General features: G+C 48.6%; 1 protein-coding gene across 16 annotated transcripts in view; it reads left to right on the forward strand.

Annotated features, from left to right (window-relative positions):
• Positions 1 to 23,169, forward strand: part of MSI2 (musashi RNA binding protein 2) — a 202,057-nt gene that overhangs the window by 73,191 nt on the left and 105,697 nt on the right. For all 16 annotated transcript variants that reach the window (XM_065647368.1, XM_065647363.1, XM_065647362.1 and 13 more), the window contains exon 6: positions 414 to 506. In XM_065647368.1, the coding sequence (XP_065503440.1) occupies positions 414 to 506 (93 nt within the window). The remainder of the gene's footprint in view (positions 1 to 413; positions 507 to 23,169) is intronic.

Below are 23,169 nucleotides of genomic sequence, written 5' to 3' on the forward strand. Positions count from 1 at the left end.
TCCAATTAGATGTAATTACCTTTTGTCTGGCAAAGAGCATGCACTCCGTCTTTGGGGAGAAAAGAGGGGAAGGTGGCACTTCTTTTTGAGGCAGTAGCTGTGAGGATATGACACCCGGACTCCATTTTCACTTATATTTGCATTGAGAAACACAATAAAAATCATTTATTAAAAAAAAATATCCAGGGGCTAGAGTTGTTATTGACTGCCTTTACTCAGCCGTTTCTCAAATAAAACCAAAACAAGACAAAGGAAAAAAAGAAGTATCTAATCAAATAGAATCTGAATTGCTTTTGTAAAGAAATATTCTCATTAACTGGGTTAGGGATGGCATCTGAAGAATATTTCTTTTTTCCACATATTGTTTGAAGTAATCTGGTTAAACCGTATGCTTGTCTTGTAATTTCTTACAGATGGTCACGAGAACAAAGAAAATATTTGTAGGTGGATTATCGGCTAATACAGTAGTGGAAGACGTAAAGCAATACTTTGAACAGTTTGGCAAGGTAAGTTCCTGCCCAAGTGAGCAGTACATATTTTGAATTCTTTTTTTTTTTCTCCCTTTATTTTTAAAGTGTGTTTTGAAAAACAAAAGTGCAATGAGGCCCATGCTCAGAGGAGCACCACATTGTTTGCCTTTCAGTGTAATTTCTCAAAGCTTCTGGAATTCCTTTTGCTTGTTGCATGTATATGTGTACGCTATTGCCAACACTGTTTACCTTCATTAAAGAAAAAATAACCATCGGGAGGTGAATTCGTGTATGTTCAGGAAGAATTTGACCCTTAGCTGAATGATTACACAGTTGTCTGCTCCGTAATATCAGCCTTCTGTTTACCGGTGGCCAAAGGAGCAGAGAGATGTATTTCAGAGAGCTCATTAAGTTGTGAAAATGCCTGAAGGAACCACATGAATAGCAAGAATAATACGGAAGTCACTAGGATATCCATTTAATTTCTTGTTAAAAAATCTTTATGCAAGATCCTGTGGAAACATATGTAGAATCCTGCCGTTTTTTTAAAAAAGTTTATGCAAGGAAGGAAACCCGAACCTTGCCAGAACAGTCTTTCCAGTGAGGGAACAGCTCAGACCCCCCAGTCCAGGCTCTGTGGAGCTGGAGCTTGATGCCACCAACGTCCGTGGAGCTTCAGAAATCCCCGAGGTCCGTGGTGCTTGGCCAGGAGCCCCGCGAGGTGCCAGGATGGCAGGGTCTGCTCCGAGAGCAGCCGCTGGTGCCGCCTTCCCTCCGCCCCGCGGGCTCCGCGCAGCCCCAGCCTCTCTTCTGGAATGCATCTGCTCACGGTTTAAATGCAGGATTGCATTGGGGACGCAGCAGGCTGTCCCAAAGGAAAGCAGCTCCTGTTCCTTGTAGTTAGCTTGTTTCTTTTATCTGCCTTGAAAAGCCTTGGCCAGGCAATATTTTGTTGAGGGCCGAGGAGGGGAGTTTATAAATGGTTCCTGTGCTGGATTGATAGGTTGTTTTGCAAACTGTTCATTTTATTTTCAATAATAATCTTTGATTCCGGCAGGATGTTTACAGCCTGCTGAGCCTTTTATTAAAGGATTACATGAGCTTTTGGATGTTTCTTCTGTAGTTACTTCTAATTGCAGAACTCCTCTAACCTGTATTTTTGAAGTTAATAATAGTTTCAATATAAGTATTTTGCATATTGTCTGGATGCTGTCTTAATATAGTCTTTTTAATTTCACCATCTGGTAGTTTCATGCTTGTAATTTTACAGTCCCCGAGAATGCAGATGACCAGGCTGCGTTTTTCAGTAGTGACTGGCGATTCGGGACGATTCGGTTCTGCTTCTGCGCTCTGCCTTTCTTGAGACGGCTTAAAAGAGGTCTGGCTTCCCAAAGGCCTTAGTTTTGGAAAATCACATATTTTTTTCAAGTGTCTTAATTTGAAGGCTGAAAGATGAAGGCACTGGGAATAATGGCAGGAGTGGGGCTGGAAGCTGGGAGGCGTTCCCTGCGGCGGAGCTGGGATGTCCTGCCCTTGCAGCTCGGCTCCTGCAGGACTCGCTCGCATCCCTGTTTGACGCTTCCCTGTTCTAGCCCGTGAGAAGGAGGTGAGTTTGGAGCCGGTGGTGTTCTGGAGGAGAGGCTTCCCGGCTGTGGCACCACGCCTCGGCCTTGCACGCAGGCATCCCGCTTCTCTCTGCTGCACTTCGCTGTCTGTCAGCTGACACGCTTTGGTTTGTGGGGTGTTTTGAGGCGGTTCTCCCCAGGGCTCTGGTTGTAAGAAGATGCAGAGCTCCTTAATGACCCTAGGAAATGGGGACTTGTGGTGCAGCTAAATTACAAGACTCGTTAACACACCACAGCGGGTGGGATGCTGCATTCGGATTCGGCTCTGTGGGACCTTCTCCTCCTCCATTCCGCTTCCCCACCTGCCCTTGACTCGCTCCGATTGCAAGTTCAGCGTGACTGGTGGCACCTCTGTGCACTGCTTGGCACACCGGCCCCGCTCTCCACTCAAACCGCTGCCATGCGAACAACGCATCATGATCCATTCGCAAGGTTTGCATTTGCTTAGTGTTTTCTTGAAATAAAGAAAATTGCATTACATAATGAACGTGTAGAGGAGCCGCCCGTATTTGATAAGAGCATCTCAGGTGACTTGCTCTTTGAAATGCTGAGCTTATTTATTGGTGTGGAAAGAATTGCTTACCTACTGCTGCGATTCTTGAAATCCTGTTTGTACTTGCTGCAGAGAAGAGCTTTGCAACCGGGGAGGGTTGTTTTGGTAACTGGAAGTAGCTCTCAAAATACACGACGTGGCTGGAACAGCTACCGGCTCTGGGGCCAAGCTGACTCGCTCGTTTAACGGGAGTTGGCAGGAAAGGGCCTAAAGTGTTGAATTTGAAACTGCAGCTTTTGGAAAAGTAAATGCCGGAACCTTTTACTCCAATAAAAAGAAAATTGCTTTAATAAACCGTCTTCCCTGACTTCACCAGTGAAAATGCCTGCCTGTTAGAGCACCAAAATACGTGGTAATGATAACTCCTGAGACTTTGATTGTGAAATTTCTGATAGCGGTGATTTTTTCTTTCTGTAAAGACGGGATCTGTAAGAGTCCCAGCTTTCATTTTGCAAAGACGGGCACCTCTTGTTGCTGTAAGGTGCCAGGAAGATGGGGAAAAATCACCTGAGTAAAACCAAGAGGCTTGACAGAAGGAGCACGAGGGGTGTAACGAGCATCTGCTGATTGCTGAGTGCGCAGAGCTGGCGATGCTCAACCCGCACCCCTGTGGTTATCGTGGGGCTCCCAGAGAGGTGTGTCATGTCCCAGATGAGGACATGCTGGAGCATTTAAGGCTTCAGGTATCATTTTAAAAAGGAAAAAAAAAAAGCGACAGTGTCTTAAAGCCCGACCTGGAGGACCGTGACCAGCAGCAGAAAGCCCCAAGCGCTGACGAATTGCAGTTCTCTCGGGACATGCATGTTCTGCAGCTTTTAAGCTGCAAGCAGCTGATGATAAGGACTTCTTAGGGTTCGTTTTTTACTAGGTAATGCTCCCTTTATGGAGCTCCTGCGAAAGTAGTGTAGTCCTTATTTTGTAACTTGCAATTATACTTCACATGGTGAACTGTGTAATTAGTTTGGAAGACTTATGCCTAGTCATTGGTTTATCCTAATCGGCTTTGGCTTTTCCCAACAACAAAGTGAGCTTATTTTCCTAAGCTGAAACAACTCTGCTCCCTTTGTTCCTCTCTTTTATTGTCTCATTCCTTTCATTCTGTTTTACTGCCAAAGTTTTGTTTCATTAGGCCTACAAGTCATTTCCAATCCAGTGGGCTGCTACAATGAGGCCTTTATAACTCAGCTGCCCTGGTTCCCATGTCCCTCCTGGGCTGGAGCCAGGCCTGGCTGTTTGACGTGCGATTTTAACCCTTTCTGTGCGATTTTAACCCTTCCCACTTTGCCTCGGGGCTGCTTTGGTGCTGTGGGTGCAGGGAGATGAGCTGACGAGCGCCAAACGGTTGCGTGCGGTCGTTAATCGGTACATTAATGTGGTTGGGCTCCAGGTATGCCTTCTGACCCGATTATCAAAACAGAATTCTGAGTAAAAATCTTCTTACTGAAAATACCATAATTAGTCTTGTTGGGAACAGTCCTCTGAATGAAAAGGCTCCTGTGTCCTTCCTGCCCCGTTTCCAGCACAAGGGAGCAGGTCCTGTTAAAGGCACATCTCAGCTGTCGTGAGCTATCAGATCAGCTCATTTATAACTGTTCTTGTAGAAAAATACATGTTTTCTTGCGTGGGAGAGAATACATTTAAATGTATACTTTTTTGAAAAAGAATGGTGATTTTTAGAGGAGATTTGTGAAATAGTTTAGTGGACAAACAATATTTTCATATATTGTTATTCCAAACTGCTAGAACAGCAGTGCCAGTGTTGGTGGCCCCAGTTGTTTTACTTCTTTTAAAGTTTTGAAGCGGGAGTGTTGGTTCTGCATTTGGGTTTGGTTTGGTGTTTTGTTTCTTTCACAGCAATCTAAAATGGCTTTTTTAGGGAAGGGGCTGTGGCATTTGCTTTTTATTTCAAATTTTCAGATGAAATTGGAACAGACCGGCGCGCATTAATTTTGCTTTCTGTTCTGGCTTGCCACGCGGTCCCTCAGACAAATCGCAGGCATGTTTCAGCTCTGCTTGGAATACGTTGTTTCCTCAAGAATGGCTTTCAAGATCTGGAAATTTTGAAACAAGACAGGATTTCTGAATTACCTCTCTGGATCCAAAACGTTTTGTACAGTCACTTGTTATTTCCTGTGAGATGCAAAACAGACCAGTGGAAGAGTAATATCCAGTTTCTGATGATGGTTTGGGGTTTTTTTTTCTGTGCAACAGCTGAGCTTTTGAAAGATTGTAATTTTCTCCTCTCCTTGTGTAGCTGTGGTGCATTTTCTAGTGGCAGTTCAGTGAGAGGAGAGCAGCTCCTCAGAGCCCGTCTGGGCAGCGCCGCCGGGCCGTGGGGCTGGCTCGCCGGGCAAGTAGAGCTGAAAGCAGCAAAACCTCAGAAAGAGAATTTCCTTCTTTGGTTGCACAGTGTCATACATTGCAACGCAGGCAGCCGTGCAAATCATGACCAGTTTAACCTTTGAAAAAAATCCTCTTTTGTGAGCAATAGACAAAAAGTCCGTCGGCGTTGTGTGCGCAGCTGTGCCGGGCAGGGGGAGGAGGTGTGATCCAGGCCGAGGATTTCAGCCTCGTCGGGTGCTTTACGTAACTTGCTTCCTACACGCTTTCTGACAGCTCTGAAAACATAAATCAAGAAAAGACGAGAGAAAACTCCTCCTTGTTTGGCAGGGCTGGCTGGGTGAGGACGAGTTAACTGCCCTTGCAGAATTAAGCACTCCAGTGGTTTACTTTTCCCTGAGACCTGAGTGTGGCCTCTGAAGAGGTTATTACAATAGCGATGTTAGCATGAGAAAAGGTGGTTTTCTTGCCATGGGTTCATTTGCGGGGGATTTGGAAGTCTGCGCAGAGCTGGTGCTAAGGCCAGAGCCAGGAGGTACAAGGAATTGTGCTTGTATGAAAGTGAAAGCTTAGTTAATTTAGACTTGGCATACAGTTTGAATGGTATTGTTGCATCTGTGGGACATTGATACGTAGATTTAACAGTCAATAGGATACATGGATGGTCTATTCTTAAAGTATTTGCTCTGCAGAAAAGTCATTTTTTGATTTTACGAGTTGTTAGCCTTTCACATTTTTCAGCAGTGTATTTCCAGATTCAATATTTGTGAATTGGTTAAATTTGATGAAATGAAGGGACAGATTTAGACTCTTATTTACATTCTAGTCTGTACTAGCTGGGGTTCCTGAACATGTGTAACGTGCAGTAAAATAGGGAATGCGTTGGCATTTTTGGTATTATAACTGCTGCCAACCTCACTGTTCCCGTCCAAGGCGATTCTGAGCTCTCAACTTGGCGTTAAATAGCTTTTAGCTCATTATGTTCTTTCTTCTGTCTGAGTTACCTGCATGTATCTTGGGAGAAGTTACTCGATTTGAATCATTGCACCTCCTCAAAACAGAATGAGCAATAGGCAAATATGTCATTATTTGCAGATCGTGGTGAGTTTGGGACAATGCAGACCCCGGGCTGTGGGCGCTGCTCCGCGACGGCAGCACCCAACACCGTTCGGCCTGGTGCCGCCGCTGCCCTTGCTGCTGCTTTCAACCGCCAGTATTTCTGGATTTCCTTATTTGAACGTTATGTCTGTGATACTCCAAAGGATAATGAGTATTCCTTTAAATTTTCGCTGTGGCATGTGACAGAGGGATCTGGGATATAGTGGTCTCTCATGGCCTAAAGCACTTTTTACTATTTCTTCTCCCTCCCACACACGCTCTTTTTTTTTTTTTTTTTAAACAAACTGAGAAACCCGATCATTGCTTAAAAAGAAGTCAGTGTTTTCATTCTGTCAGTGAAAAGCTGTACACAGGAAGTCCGTTTTTAGGTGGTCTGTAATAGACACACGCTTTGTGGAAGTGGTTTTGTTATAAATTAGATGGTGGTTTCTACCTAGATTTTATGAAAAGGGGAAATGTTAAGGCAGGATTTGTGGGCAAGAAGGCTCTATCAGGACTCGGCAGAAGTTTGAAGTACAGTTTTATTCCCTTTTCTACTCCGGTTGATGAAATGGCAAGGAAGCTTTGGCGCCGTAACCCCGGTGAGATCAGGTACTTGTGGTGGGAGCCGGGGCCCCGAGCATCTGTCTCCTGTTTCCCCCCGTGCCACCCACTTGCTGCCGACTCTGGGCAGGCCGCTTTATCTCGCCTCGCATTTCCCTGCCTTTCTTACTGAGGGGGCTCTGAAGGGCATGGGAGACGTAAAAACGCCAACGCTCACGTCGCAGCCTCCAGTGCTGGAGAAACCACCCGCGGCAGCACCAGTGGTGCCGGCAGCACCGGAGCTGGTCCAGGTGTCCCCAGCCACAGCTCGAGCATCCCTTGTTTGAAATGTATTTAACACGACTCTGCTATATCTTTCTCTTTTGGCTGGTGCCCTGTGTTCTCTCTCATACACCTTAGTGAGAGCAGCGGAGCAGTGTTGATCCTGAGCTTGACAACCATGGGCGACCCAGCAGCGTATCAAGAGCCCAAATGAAATCGGTCATTAGTCAGGGCTGTGTCTGGGGACAAAACAGTTGGAGGAAAAGTATCCCTGAGGAACTTCGTAGAAATCGTTCCAAATGTGGGAAAAAAGCACACATGAGAGGAAGGAGGTGTGGTAACGCCTGTTCACGTGGGAATGAGTGGCCGTAGTGGGTCCCTCGTACCCGTTCAGCTGGCGGAGCAGAGGGCTTGGTGCTGGCGAGCGATTTTGTTTGTGTGCTTGTTCTTTTCTATTTATTTCTGTGATTTTCCGTTAGGGTGCCAAAAATCAACAAGGTGATTTTCAGTCAGTTCTCGAGGTGGAATGATGGAGCTTTGTTCACATGCACAGTATTGAGGTACAACCAGTTTAATTAAACATGCTGATTCTGCAGAGCTAGAATGTGAAGTTGATTTGACATCCATCTCACACGTGTATATCTCTGTTAGGGGAACTTAGTATTTTAATTTCTGGGGAAAAACAAAGCTGTGCATCCATTGTTAGAAGGCGAGTGGCAGCCGAGCAGGGCGGGTTGGTGAACGTCGGTGCCATCGATGACCGTCTGGTACCCGGTACCGGGGGCAGAGGTGTGTACTTGTATTTATAAATACAGCTTCAGAAATGGGGACAAGGGCAAAGTAGCTCAAATGAAGAGCCAATTAAGATAATCTAAGAAGAACTGAGGATTAACTGCTGCTTAATCTGAAGGACACCTAAAATTCATGTGGCCAGTTTAGATCAAACAAACGTTGGCTCATTTGTGAGGGGTTTGGGGTGAACAGGGGTTAACAGTGTTTTCAACTTACTGTCCAGGGCAAAATGTGGTTGAGTAGTGATCTGAGCTCTGACGGGTCCTGCTGGCAGAACACATCCCAGCACGTACCTCTGTGCTATCGTGTCATCACTGTGGAAGTTTGAAAAAGGAAGAGTATTGGACATATCGTAAAGAAATGATTGCTGATATAAAAGGAGTTCCCATTTTTCAGTTTTTCTTTTCACAGCAAGTTGAAAACACTAGCAAGTCTGTCAGAGAAGCAGCTGCTATGTGTTTTCTTTTTTTAAAATGAGTTGCAGGGCCCATCGTGCCCTTTTCTGCTGCTCCTGATCCTGAGAGAGGCTGGTCTGAAAGGAACCGCCAAGGGACGCTCGGGTGCCACCGGCCGGTGGTGGAAGTGAGGTGACACTCGCAGCCCTGTTCCCGACAGGCTGGGAAATCTGAGCAGACACGAGCGTGTGCAGGGTTGTGCTGGCGTTACACGGTGTTGCGGGTGCAGCCCGAAGGTGCGGGGCTGTCGGCGGGTCCTGGGCTGTGTTGCAGAAGGGGGTGCAGCGGGACCCCACTGCAGCCATGCCGCGTTTCGGGGGACGTCGCTGAGCGAGCGGTGGCTTTTCGGGAGAAGGTCCCTCTGTTCACTCTATTACTCTGATGAGCAGTTTAGCGAGTTCAGACTGGTGCCGTGTTAATTGTCAGGACTGGGAGGGTGGGAGCAGATTTCACCGGGGGCGATGGAAGAGATCCAATGCATTTCCACTCTGCTTCCCTGCTTGGCAAACCAGCACTTACTGTCACTTTGCATAAATAGGTTTATTTCGGAGGGTCAGCCGTCACCACTCCCACCCTCCCCTGAAGGATAGGAGGGCGACGAGCATTTAATTTCCCCAACAGCAGGTGCTTGTCATCCATCTGAAGATAGCTGCCAACATCTGGTGCAATTGCCGCAGCACACGCAGTAACAAGGCGCCTGCAGTTCAAACGCAGAGAGAGCATTGCCTCTTTAATGATAACAAGCTGTTGGCTTCCCCTCCGAGATGAATTCATCTCACAGATGTTTGTCTAGTTTTGGCAATCTTATCACTATAGCTTTGGTGATTATGCTCAACTGGAGACTATTACTATAAAAGAAGTTTGAACTGGTTCCATTTTCGCATTATTTATTTATTTATCCATTTATTTCTTTGCTTTCTGGATATAATTTGTATCAACAACTGTACTGTTGGTCCCATTACCCAAGTACCCTTACGGGTTTTTATTGCATCTGCTGAACAGTAGCTCGCTACTTGACATTCACCACTGGCGAGTGTTTTTCAGCCACGCTGACATTTTTAACATTCCCCATCAACAGCTTTGTGGTTTGAACCCTCTAGTTAACACTACATTTTCTGGGATTACTTGGCGCTCGCTCCGTTCTCTCTAACAACTGCAATATACTGATTATTTCTGCAAAGCGTGCGTTGCCAAGAATATTCCGGATCCCTCCTGTTGGGCAGTAGCACTCTGGTGACCTTGGCAGGGGTTGGTGTGACAGCGTACGACCATCTTCATTGGTACATCTTAAACGCTTCCAGCCTCAGCGTGATCGTATGAGACATGGAGACCTGCAGGCTGGAGACTTCAGTGCTTGTTTGCTCTTGTTTGGTTTTCTAACATGCCTTTTTTCCCGTTGTTTTGTTTTTAAGGACACATTTTCTCCCGAGCATGTGGAATTTAATTCTGGTAAATAGCACTTATTTTTGGAAACATGCTTGTGAATAGGTGACTCATGCCTGAATGAAGATGTGTCACTGTTGGTGGGGACACCATGTATATAATTTCTTCATCTATAAATAGATGTCAGTCCAAGTCTTGGCGACACGGGGATGCTTTGCTGCAGAGTGGCTTCTGAGGAGAGCGGTTAGAGCACCAGTCGCTCCTGCTGGAGCAATAATTTCTGCTGATGCTGAAGGAATAGACATCAATAGCTTTGTAAAATACCGCGAGTGCTTTAATTGGCACAATGGAGATGGGAATTCAGAGACGTTCCTGTTCCGCTGTCGTGGGGTATGTTCGTTTTGTTTCTCTCCACTGAAGAGGTGGAGAAACTGAGCTGGGGAGTTCAGGCTCTTGCTGAAGGCCAAGGGTGTCACCTGCAGCAGCCCCGAATTCAGAAACTCGCCTTCGCGCATTTAGTGCACGCACTAATTTTTGCTTCTCAGGGAGGTTTTAAGCTAAATGTTCAGGATTAGGGATCACTTTGGTTCCCAAATACTGGCAGTGACAGTTCCCTCTTGCCGTCGCTGATGCTAAACTGGTTACATGTTGTTGACGTTTGCTCGACACCACTTACCCACCAACACAGCACATATGGTTTAATGTCTGTCTTTTTTTCTGCTACTGCTGCTGTAGTTACAGTATTATTAAAAATCCATTAAATTTTAATGTACATCATAAAGTATGTGCTCCTGTGAATGTTAGCACAGATAATTATTTCTGATGAATAAACCAAAAGGACAAGTATGTAAGAAGTTCATCCTGCAGCTTTCAATTTTCATTATATACATCTCCTGCAGGGCCAATCGTTGTGATGTTGCAGCCGCTTATTGCTGTGGCCTGGCTCCCCAGAGATGGATGATGACAATGCAAACTTGAACTAGCAGAAGTGTCAATGTTTTAGTGGGCACATTTGTAGATAAAGGGTTTACCAGGGGAGATAACCCTCTGGAAGGCAGAGGATGTGAAGAGCCCGGCAACACAGCAGCAACTTTCTCCGAGTTTTTGTTCACTGTCTATGTGCTTTGTGGAATCTTGGAAAGTAACCCAATTATTTCTCATTAAAGTAACCCAGAAATCCAGCAACAAGCAGGGTGTCATTGCTAAAACAGCACCAGGAAGCCAGGCAAGCTCTTCGTGGTTTCCAGGGCCTGAAGTAGGCGAGGGAATCATTAAAAATAATGCATTACAGTGTCCATTACAGTTTTATGCAGTATATTATGGTCCATAGGGGCCTCACCTAGTTTTCCATATATGATACATACATAATGGTTACAGCTTCTCATTAACTTTCCCGTGACACTGAATATACTTCTCTTTAACACCCCCTTCAGGCTTCACGTTCTATACCGAGCGTTTCCTAATAAGCAGGAACTTAAATATTTATCACACTTGCGTCCTGTCCCCACTGGGTTGAAGAAGCTGTTGGTCTCTCTCCTGCCTAATTTCCTATTCCTGAATGCTCTGGCCACAGCCCAGCTCTCCTCCTGCTGAGAGGACGTTCCTAGAGCTCTCCTGCTTCGAGTTCACCCCAATAGTTCTTGTGTTTAAGAGCACGTCTGCACCCAGAGCATTGGCCCTGGGGTAGCACACAAACTCTTGCAGACCTCGGTCTTAGCAGTGGCACGTAGCCCTCAGCTTGGCCTCCTTGTTTGGGACAGCTGCTCCAAGAAGTCCTGGAGATCCCACCAGCTCCTTTGTACCGATGGTTTCTTTGCACTTGGGTGTTACTGCTGCAGCTGCTCAGGACTTGGTGGATCCTCCGTGGTGACTTGGTCACTTTTTCCTGTGGAAAAACGTCTTTCAGGGCTTTGCACTGCTGACGGTGAGAGCGTTAGCTGAGTTTAGACAGGTTAGTACTGAGGAAAGATGATGTTTTGAGCTGGTCTGATCTGCCAGATGAGTCCAGGAGGAGCGAGGAGAAGGACGGAGCTATGGCTGTGCTACAACCTCGCTTTAAGAACTCGGCTCTGCGGACGCGGCACTGATTTGCCGCATTATTCGGGTCTCATTCGGGTCCCCGTCTGAACCCCGGGGCTGCCGGCGTGGCTCTGCTGCCGCCGCCGGAGCCGCGGGCGCGTGCAGCACCTTGCCGTGACCTTCGGCGCAGCCACAGCGCCGCTTCCCTACCAAACCGGGACTAATACGTTCACCTTCGCGCAGCTCAGTCTAGCTGGCTTTGTTCCTTCGTCCTCATCCTCCCTGTGAAGGATTTTGTTTGCTTTTCCTGCAGTGGAAGGGGCCCTGTTACATAGTCTTCTTTTAAAAATAAACGTCTAAAAAGAAAAACAAAAGAGAAGGAACAAAAATCAGATGTTGTCTGATAATACAGAGCAGATACTGATCTTGAGTGCAAGGCAACTTGAGCCAGAGGTTTGTTTAAGTGTAACACAAATTCTACCATTTTTGGACACTGTGAAACACTCCTCCTCTCCCTCCTGCACTTCAGAAAAACAGTCAAAAAAGAGAACTGCGGTAAAATTCTAGAAGTAACATCTACGTTTGTCACAGCCCGGGAAGAAATCCCTTCCTTTGCTTACGGTGCTGCTGAAATATTAAATGCAGAACAAATCATCCGGTTTAAAAGGAACATCAGCTTGCGGAGAGAGCGATAGTGTGTGATGCTCTCGGTGGTTTGTAAGGGAAACGTGGCTCCGCTGCAGCCAAATCCTCTGGGCAGAAGCGTCTGTAGTAACTGGGGTGTGCAAGTGGGGAAAGTTTGGGTCTTGAACCCTTCCCTGCGCTCTGGGGAGCTCAGGTGAAACGGGGAAAGGAGCTTCGCTGTTCTGCATCATCTGTGGCTGATTGGGAGGGTATTTGGAAAATGTTAACTGCTCTTGGGACTTTCTCAAACAGACTGTTTAAAGTAGTTACTTTTCCCAGATGGTAAATATAGAAGACATCCTCAGCAGCCTGCTAGTAATAATAATACTTACATGGCACTTTATGTTTTCAAAGTGCTGTTCAAGTAGCTGATGTGTCTTGTCTTTTGCAGCAAGGTGTAGTTAAACTTGAAGGATATTGGCCTGAATTTATAGCAGTTTATCAGCCACGTCTGAGAGTGAATTTACTTTTCTGCTGTTTCGTACTATGGAGAGTAAACTGATTTCTCCTGTGTGTCTTGACATTGAATCCAGTCTTTCATCTTGGTAGTGAAGAAGATGATTTTTAAGCAGAATGGAGAAGAGAGATGTCTTTCTGCCTATTACACTTCAAAAAGATGAGCACAGCTTTACAGAAAAAGGATGTTCTTTTTCAGCCTATGTAGTATATTAAATCAACTTAGACCTCGGTAAAAGGAGCGTGCTTTTTTCCTGTGGAACGACCTGGCTGGCTTTTAGCCACACGCCATCTCGGGCTGTGCCTCGCGTGCTCGGGTGCAGCCAGCAGCACGTTGCAGTGTTTGGTGTTTCCTTCTCGTTGGGGTGAAACTCCCCTTGTTCTGCCCGTCGCATTTCTGGAGCCGTGGGACACTTCATTGCATTAAACCTGGGCGCTGTTGGCCAAACCGTTTTCTGCGTTTCCGCGGTTTGGGCCAGGGCTGGGCAGCCCTCGGTGGTTTCTGGAGGCCGCAGGGCAGAGGCGCTTGCTGTGGCTGACGGCCTGGCGGTGGTGGGGGGCCGTCGGTGGGGGGACGGGCTGGACCAGGAGGAGGTTCCCTCGGCCCCGAGGAGCCTGGACCTTCGCGCTGTGCCCTGGTTGTCTGTCCCAGCCGCTGCGACTCTGCCGTGCATCCCTTACGTTCTCTCACCAAGGGTTTGCTTTTCTTTGAAGGTTATTTCTGAAGCGCGTGAGTTGCAGGCAGAGGGAAGAGGTTTGCACACCTGCCTGCAATTAAGTAGTTTGTTTTTGTGCTCCTTAATCTCCTATGACAGTCGCAAGGACAGTGTGTAATGCAGAATTGTCGTTGAGCCAAGAGCGGCGTGCTCGGGAGCGAATCTCTGCACGCCCAGCCCTGCTCCCCGTGCTCGCTGTGTCCCGTCCTGCCCCTCGCACGGGTCCCAGCCCCGGGGGTCCCAGCCCCGGGGGTCCCAGCCCGTGGGCAGGAGATGGAGCTGGGGACACGGGCTGGGCGACGGGGTTGGGGCGGGAGGAGGAGGATGAGAGGGGCCGGGCAGAGAGAACAGAGTTCCTAGAAAGAGACCTTGCAAGGAATGCGCAGATGACATGAAAAAGTAATTAAAAGGAAAGCCCTAATGGGACGTTAGGGGGAGATGCAGCTGGAACTTGAATAAGCAGATGTAAAGAGGGAATTAAGTTTGTAAGCTTTCCTCTAAGGAAACGGCTTCTGTTGATGTAAATCAGCATGGAGTCCGTTGCTGAAGAGCTCCAGATCGCGAGGCTGGTTCGGTTTACGTTTGCTAGTCCTGAACTTTGGAAACACGCAGGGAAGGAGGATGTGGTGTTTGCAGAGGTGACGTGAAGGACACTTGATTCCGAAGCAAAGGATCTTGGCTTCAAAAATGAGGCGAAAACTGCTGGTGATGTAGTTTGCCTGGGGCAAATTGGTAGTTTGCTATAAGTAATATTAATTTAAGTGTATAATGCTTTAAATTATCTGGATAATTTAATCTGTGTGATTTTAAAGAAACAATTTATCAGCTCTGATCTTGAATAAAAATAAAATAAAACAAATGAGACAAAACCCTACAATTAATATTAGCACTTCTCTCTTACTCTGGAGAGTAATATACATTTATTTTTAGCTGTGCAGAATTTGCATGTGTGTTTCCAGATGTATTCTTAGACTTTGTACTGCTTAAAATTCAGCTCCCACAATATGTAGATCCGAATTTTCCTTTCTGTAGCATTTTGTCTCTGCCACTGTGGATATCTTTTTTTTTTCGCTTTCTTTTTTCCTCGCAGCAGAGGTGGTGGAGGGGGAGTGGTGATTACGGCCGCCGGTGGGTCTCTGAGCTTCCTCTGAACTTTACTCCCCCTGCGAGGAGCGACCTATTTCGCTGCGGCCCTTTGATGCAGTTGGGGAGGTCGGGCGAGGTCAGAGCTCCGGCCGTGCCAGGAATCCCACAGATGCAGGAAACGAGGAACTGCTGGAGGATGCGGCTTGAACAGGCAGTTATTTCAGTATGTTCCTTCTCTGTGCATTTGTTCTCTTCCTAAATTCCTGACACAGGGAGGGTCGGATCCTCCGCAGATCCCCATTTATGCAGATTCACACAAATCGTGACCCCAGCTCCTCCGGGTCCGTCTCCTTCCCTGCAGCTTGTTCTCTGAAGAAGGGGCTGCGCAGGCGCGTTAAATCCTCCGGCCTCTTTAATTTCTCCGATTGCCGTGTGAAAGAAAGGGAAGGAGGAAGAATGTTTCTCTCAGCTTGGATGTCCTGAAGTAAAATCCCAGCTGAGCAGCTTAAAATAGCTGGTCAGCTGGTGGTGAGGCTGGAACCAGCCCGGAGAGGATGGCGTCTGTCCCCCGAGCACTGCCCAGAGGTGAGGACCAGCGCTGGTGGGGGCACAGGCTGCAGCGGGGCTGGGGGCTGCCCGAGTGCCGGTGCGGCTGGATTGCTCCAGTGCTCTCGCTTGTGCTGGGAATCCATAATTCACTGATTGTGGACATGGCGGGTCTAGGACGTGGACGTGCCGACGCTGTGGAGGTGCCGCTGCCCCAGCCGCTCTGCCTCTTCTTTGGTCTGCCGCAGGCATCTCTGGCTGTGAAGCTACTTTTAATGGTACATCTGATACCTGATCCAGCTTAAAAAGGGGGAAGAAGAGAAAAAAAAAAAAAAGATGATTTCTAAGATACCAGCGCAATGACCAAGTGTGTATTTTACCTCCTGTAGCTTTCCTCCCCGCGCCGCCCCCCTCGGAGGCCGCGCTGGGTCCAATGGCCGCGCTGCTTCTCCTCAGATGCAGCACAAAACAGATTTTTCTAGTGGCTGAATTTAATCACTTAGATGCAGAACACTGATAGACTGAATCAATTTAATTCCTATTGCTCATGACTGGGAGGGGAGAGAGGGAAGGAGGAAGGTCATAACAATTTAGCAAACAACAACTTGGCTTAAAAATGTAACCAGTAGGTCAGTCTTTGGGGTTTTTTTTTTTTCCCCTCAACCTGCCCAGACCGAGAAATACGGCAACCTTAGGAAGTGGGAAACAGCGCGCTGTGCAGGGTGGGGAGAGGTCACTGACGGTGTGCGAGGTCTGAAACGCTGGGCTTGTGCAGAGCTGCAGGATCAGCTCCCGTCACGTCATTAAGTTGATGCTGCCCCGTTTTTCTTTTTGAGGGAGCTGCGGAAAAGACGTCATCGTTGGGCTGTAAATGTCTGAAATGGCGTGTAGGACGTGAGCATCTCGATGTTGCGTGTGTTTGCCTTGGAGCATCTCTCTGCCGAGCTGCCGGGCTCTCGCTTAGTGCCAGATCTCCTCGGGAGACTTCAGTTACCTGCTGCGGCACAGCCCCGCTCAAAGAATAGAAGGATTTAATTGGAAATGGAGCAGTCTGTGAGTTTTCTTTCAAAATAAGGCCCTGCTTTTCCTAGCGTCTGTTGGAATTATAGCATACCTGTTCCTTACAGAGCCTAAAGTGGAGAGTTTGTTGGCCACACTCTTGTGGTGCCTTTTCCAGGGGGGTGTCTCTGTGGATCACGGGTCGCGCGGGTGCCCGTCCAGCCCCTGGGGTGCAGCCTTTTCTGTGCCTGGTGCTTTTGGACACGATTGCAATTTCAGTGATCCCAGGAGATGACACTCCTGTGAAGCAGAGGTCCCTGGGGCTCACCCGGGTAAGCTGGTGATGTTGCATTTGTCTTTTCCAAGCAGCCAGGGCCTCCCGAGGTGCCGTCCAGCCGGAGCGGGCCCAGCGGCACAGCGCTCCATCGCTCGCTGCCATCGCGGGGCTGGCGGCAGACACAGCCCTGGTTCTTCGGCAAGACACACAGCAGTGGTGACGTGGTGAGAGCAAACTTGGCCAGCTTGACAGCAAACTTGGTAGCCTGCCACAGCCATCGGCCCATATGCACCGTGGTAAATAAAAGCTGTAGTTGAATTTCTTTCAAGTTTTACATATTTTCCGTTACAATATGGAATGGAGGGGGGAATCCCTCTTATGAGTAGTTCTGCTAAAAAATAAATCTGAAGCTCTCTTTTGTGAAGTGGGTGTGCAGCAGGGCAGGGACGCTGTTGCGGAGGAGGGAGCCCGTGCTGGCTGCAGCGGCCCTGCCGAACCTGCAGGAACGGGCCCGGCGCTGCCCTGGGCCGGGCTTTGCCAGGGTGGCACTGGGTGGAAAGCCCGCGGCTGAGTGGAGCTGCGCAAGGACACGGTTACCGAAGGCAAAGCAACTCGATGTCCAGGCAGTGAACGCAGAGGCGTTTGCTGGCCGGGTCTGCGCTGGTCCTGGAACCACGTGCGCGGCTGAGCAAGGACGTGACCTGCAGCAATGACAGCGGGAGCAGGAGGGGGAAGTTTGACTGTGCTAAGTGATGGTCAACTTAAAAATAGACCAGTCTATTTATAGCATTGGCAGCACGCTGCTGCCACCCCGGCGAGCCGTATGGCCTATCTGTAATTGCACCTTATGTGTAGATATATATATATACACACACATTTGTGGGCAAAGGCTGGGCCTGGGGGACGATGCGTGTGCTTCAACACCCTCGGGTGCTGCAGGGGGTCAGCAGTCTGGCGGGACGGGTGCCGGAGCGGCGGGCGCTGGGGCGTTTCCCCATCGCTGCTGTTCCCCGAGCTGCGGGCAGCGTTGGGGCGTGCGGGTGCTGCAGGGCCAGCGCTACCTCTAGTGCCAGCAGTTTGGGCGGCTTTTTCCTTTATGCCGTGTTGTGAAAGGCCCAGCTCGTGCGTGGGTGGCCTCGTGCTCCGTTGCTGCCGGCTCGGAAGGAGGTGTCGTGTAAACACCCCTTTAATTGCCACACGTCGGTCGCAGGCGAGTCTTCCAGCTTATAGACGGAGGCAACACCAGAGGCCAGCGTTGGTTCTGTCTCCGTCCAATGGCCTCGGGGAGGAAGGGGAGAAGGGCAATTTATCAAGAAAAGCCAGCACCCATGAGAATAAAGGTGTTTTTAGGAGGGACTGAAATAGAGAGGATGATTTGCTGTTGCAAAGCAGACAGGACAGGAGATGGTGAACAGAGAGGGCAAAAGGAAAATCTCCTGTATCCTGTTGCTTTTGTGGGACTGGTGCAGTCACAGAATACAGAACTGTTTGCAAAGCAGTAGCTTTCCAGCAAATGTTGACTCTCTGCCTAAACATATTTTTACCTAGAGGACCTTTTACCTAAATTAGACATGAAGTTTTAGGATCATTTTGTGTGGGAGCTTTTTGCACTTGAAATGAAACCAACTGGTTGTCTTCCAAAGAGCATATTGAGGGGAGATTAATGTCTTTCCATACACAATTCATATAAGGGCAATTGTGGGTTCTTTTGGTTGTGTTTTATTTTTGTTTAATGGAAGAGTGATTTTATATTAATGTTTCAACTTCAGACTGCCAATTCAGGTTTGAAAGTCGGAGCTGCTGTTTCGCTCGCTAGTATAAACTTAAGGGTAGAATTTCTGCTTTAGTTTTCAATCTCTTGAGCTTTTGTCATTTTTTTATTACAACCTTATGTGTTATTTAAGCACTTTTTTATTTAATCAGTTATTCTTTTAAGTGGGCTTAATTGTATAAAGATTATCATGCATAAGAGACGTCTATAATTAGAAGGGGGGATTGGTGCTATTAGACAGTGTTTTAGTGAAGAAAATTATAGTGTTCATAAACTGTTTGGAGAATGGAGGCAGCATATATTAATGTTCAACAAGTGGCGTGTGATCGTGCACGGGACTGACTCCTGCTCAGCCTCTGCTCCCGGCGCCGCGGGGACAGTCCCGGCTCGTTTATTGCCGGGGAGCCCTCAGTGTCACACTAGGTTGAGGCCATTGAATGAGGTATTAACGGCAGGTGCGACATGATGCCGAATGCTCCGAGCTCTGCTCATCAGCACAAAGCTTCCAGCGCTCCTGCTCTTGCTCCATTTTTGACATGGGCTAAAAGATGCACGCTCTGGTTTGGGGTTCTCCTGAACGGTTACAGCAGACAAAATCACTTTGTACTTTAGAAGCCTGTGCAGAGATGTGGCGTTGGCTGCTCCGCTGCCTCATGCTCTGCTGTGCGGGTGGCTGGAGGGGACTTGTCCCCAGGAGGGTGGCCGTGCCCTCGGGACAGGCCGGCTGACTTCCAGCTCGAAGGATTCGGTGTTGGATGAACACAAAGTGGTTTAAAGCCTCCCGGGCTTGTTCCAGGCTGGGTGCCGGGGCAGCTCTCCCAAACAGAAAATGTCACCGCTGGTCTTTTGTGACGAGTGTCCTCCTGTTAACAGTGAGCATGTGCGAAAGTACACATGGACGCACAAAGTTATTGTGATATTCCGTATGCAGGTAGGTAATTTATCGGGAACAATGACTCTGCAGACCATTTGTGAGCTGGAGCGAGCAGATGATGGTGTGCGCTGTGGCTTGGCAGCTCGCCGGCACTCCGGGTGTTATTAGAATTTCTCCTCCCTCCATCTCCTCCCCGTCCCCATTGAAATGACGTGACACCGGGGGACCATTGATTTCTGCTCTCCATGATGTTAATGAAAAATTCCTTGTTGGCTCCTAGTTCTCTAAATCCTTTGAGGCAGCTGCAGCGGTTCAGATACTTGAGGAGCAAACATGCCAGCCTGGGTGATGTACGACTTTGTGAACTTTCTGGGGACAAAGGGGTAAGCGTGTGTTGGCCGTAAAACCGAGAGAGGCTCTTATCCATGTAATCATTGCATTTTCTGTAGCCAGTTTGCTGAACTTTGGTAACTCAGTACACGGTTTCCATCTCAGCATATGAGTTTTATCATGTGTCTTAATGCTTAATAATTTTAAGTTTAGATCCAGCCAAATAAGAGCCGTGAGTCTTGATGATGCTAAATAAAGCCTTCTCATATGTTTCCTAGGACTCAAATGCAGTTCTCGTTTTCTTCTCTGCTGTGTATCTCTTTGCCAAGTTAAAGGCATCAGTTTTGAGAGGAGGGATATATTATTTTAGATCACCTTGTAGTGCTCTGTTGGCACATTATATGTTCCTGGACAGCATGGTGGTGGCACCCTCTCCATTTATGCAGTGCAGTGTACAGATGGCAACTCATTAAAACTTTAGTGATAATCACCCTTCCTATGGAATTACCACTTAAATCTGGTTAGTAGAGGAGGCGGAGCCGTGTCACAGAAACACGCTGCTTCTGGGTGATTTAAAAGCACATGGGATTGAGTGGTTTATGTGCGCCCCTTGTCAGGAGTCCTCAGAGCAGATTGCCAGAATTGTTGAGCAGTTAGAGTTTAATGGAGGTGCAGGAGCTTTTGCTTTTGATCCCTTTGACAGTTAAGCTGTCGTCTTCAAGTGCATTTAAAAAAAAGTCTTTTAAATACAGCACTTTTTTTTGCAGAATAAATGGAGGCAAGAACAAGTGTGTGAGGCAGCTGGTAAGGAGCTTTTTGGTCATTTCAAGGTTGGGAAGCGTTCTTTGGGGAGTAATGCATCACTGGTTGATGGCCTCAAAGCAGAAAAGGTACTTGCTTGTTTGTCCTCACTTGTGCAGATGGCCGGAGGATGGTCCCAAGGGCTGGCGGAGAGCTTGGCACTGCCTGGGAGGTACAAAAGGTATTTGGATTCAAGTCTCGGTACTTACAGATTTTCTTTGGGACTTTGAGCAAATCACTTAATTCTTCTCTACCTCTGTTTCCCATCTGTAAAATCTGGTTGAAGTGCCACTGCCTTTGTTCCAGCAAAGTACTGGAGGTGCATGCATTAGAGATTATGAAGTATTTAGGTACGAGTGGGACTGAATATTAACTATGGGTAGACAGAGCCTTGCGATGTATTTTGAGACTGAGGCAGCGAGTGTAAGTGGTGAAGCCCCGGTTCCCAGAGGCGAGTAGTGACGTCTCCTCTTCCGGGCCCCGGTACAGAGGGTACTGAGCAGTGTCTTGAATGTACAAACAGATTTCAGCCTAGAGGTGTCTGAAAAGCTCCCCAAATAAATTGCTTTTGTTAAAAACGTCACTGCTTTCTTGTAAAATATTGTTTGGGGCTTGCAGGCCCGGAGCGGGCACTCAGAGTCCCAGGAAACGGCGTCCTAGGCCTCTTTCTGAAGAGAGCTTTTCTTTGTGCCACCTGAGCATTCTTTGTTATTTGCATATTTGACTGCTGAGGAGGGGTTTTTCACCTCGTGCTGAACTGCCGTGAGTGGGTAAAGGGTTGAGCGATGCTTTCCGGCTGTTCTTTGCTCTCCTCTTTTCTGACACGCGCGGTACCTTCAGCAGTGACTCTGCTGCGCGGGGCCGGGTGAGCTGGACGCCCGTGCACAGCGGATCCCGTTACAGCACCTGAGCGCTTTGGTCCAGCTTGGAGCAGACCAGCAAATTATCCCTTACAGTAGCCTAAATGATCTGGCAAAAGCAGGTGCGTGAAGGGCAAGGACCTTTTTCCCCGTTGAGGGAGCGGTGCTGGCGTGTCCCGGTGTCCCGCGTGCTCTGCAGCGCTGTGTCCCTGCGTTTCACGGGAGGGCAGCCAGCGGCTGGACGGGCTGCGCTGCCTGCAGGTTTGCTGGCGTGCGCGGGGGGAGCCACCAGCCAAAATTCGGCTCCTGTTTGCTCTGAGTCACATCTGTCTGGTCTTCCCAAAGCCAACAGCAAGGCTGCCCTGGTTTTGGTGCCGCAGAGCCGGGGGCTGCGTTTGGCCCCGCTCCTGGCGCTGGCTGCTGGGTCAGACCGCGCCTGGCGGCAGCGCCAGCCAGCAGCCTCAGTTCTGCGTGCCAGGTAAGGGCCGGGTGCTCGGGAGAAAAAAGAATAAATGTTTTGAGTGGTATCCTGCCTTCAATCAATTTTTATGTAGGGAAACCATGATGCAGGGTGGGACACAGAACGATCTCTTAAATGTGAACTTTCCTCCTCATTATAGCTGTATTTTAAATTATAATTGTCTATTTAGCGTACGTAAATTAATTCCTGATTCTGTCCTTGCATCTAGCAGCCTGATTGCGGCTCAATCTCCGCCCTGTGCTCCTGTCACTCAGCCGCTTGCTGCAGACGGGATTTAAGTGCCTTTAGGTGCTTTTTGCTTATCTTGTGGCTTGCATTTTGCCTCATTCGTCAGCAGTCAGAGCTTCGCAGCAGCCTGAGCCCTTTCCCTGACAGCGCTACGTGACCGAGGGGCAGCAGAGGTGACCAGGCCAGCACAGTCCCTCGGGTGCCGCTGCGGGAACGCACGCAGGGCTGGAGAGGAGCTCTGGCCCGTGGGACGGGGAGGGCCTGCTCCGTGCTCCCCTCGCTGCTCTGGGACCAGCCTCCCTTCACTTGGGGTTTAAACCTCAGCCTGCCTGCTTTGCGTTTTACAGCTTCATTTTCAGAAAGAGACTTTGTGGTTTTTTTATTTTCTCTCTCATCTCCTCTTTAGCAGCCCGTTGAGCTGCGGGTGACACTGAGTACGTGTTTATGGGTAACTGGAGGCTGCAGCGGTTTCTGGCCTCTCGGGCAGCACTGCTGAACGTGTGTCCCTCTGTCCCTCTGCAAAGTGCACCCCTGAACGTGTGTCCCTGTGTCCCTCTGCACAAGAGTTCCTGTGTCGGGGCACCCGAGCTGGGATGAGAAGCTGCACACAGGTAGTTTGGTGTCTGTCCAAGGCTTTTCTCCAGCCCCTGGGGTTGCGCCGAGGGGTGGCTGGAGATCTGAGTTCGCAGTTTGCCCACAGCACACCCTGGGGGCAGCTTTGCCGTGTGCTGCCGGCTCCACTCCTCACCCGCGCTGCTTTGCGTGTGTGGTCTCAGTGTCTCTGAGAGAAATTCCTCCCTCCTGCAACTGCAATCCATCGGCTCAACCTGTGCAGAAGCAGCAACATCGATCCACTCGGTTGGTTCCTGGAAAATGGTTGATGTTTCCAGACCGGTGACCATCCGGTGGTGATGAAGGCTGCGGAAGAGGAGGAGTGTTCCCAGCAGCAGCTCAGTGGCCAGGGAAGGAGAGGAATCTCTGTAAGAAGTCAACGAACGGGTCGTTGATCCAGGTGACAGCTTGTGTTTTGTTTTAGGGGAATGGCAGGAGATGGAGATTTCAGCAGATGCAGAGTTGCACCCAAAGGAGCCATGGGCTGAGCAGACAGGGAGTAACTGAGGCCTTTTTGCTGCACCTGCTTAGAAAAAAGGGATTATAACGGAGGAGAAAGTGGCCAAGAGTGATCAGAAGGGTTTCTGCAGGACATCTGCAATTTCTCATAACTGTGGGAGATAAAGAAAAGTAGCCAACATTTTTTTTTAGAAGTGCTTGAAAATAACTGACCAATTCTGCTTCACCTTAGCTCCCCTCTGCCCCCCACCCAACCTTGCTCGTCTGTTCAGCACCCGAACATTTAAGTGCACGTCAGATCTGTGAGTTCTGGAAGGACCCCAGGGCCGCGAGCAGCGCTGGTGTGTGTGCTCAGGTGTGAGCTGGGGTTCAAACAGCTGTGCTGAGGATGTGGTGCGGACCTGACGGGCTTGCAGGAGGATCCGAACC

The sequence above is a fragment of the Caloenas nicobarica genome, chromosome 17 (assembly GCF_036013445.1).
Source record: "Caloenas nicobarica isolate bCalNic1 chromosome 17, bCalNic1.hap1, whole genome shotgun sequence".
Taxonomy (NCBI): domain Eukaryota; kingdom Metazoa; phylum Chordata; class Aves; order Columbiformes; family Columbidae; genus Caloenas; species Caloenas nicobarica.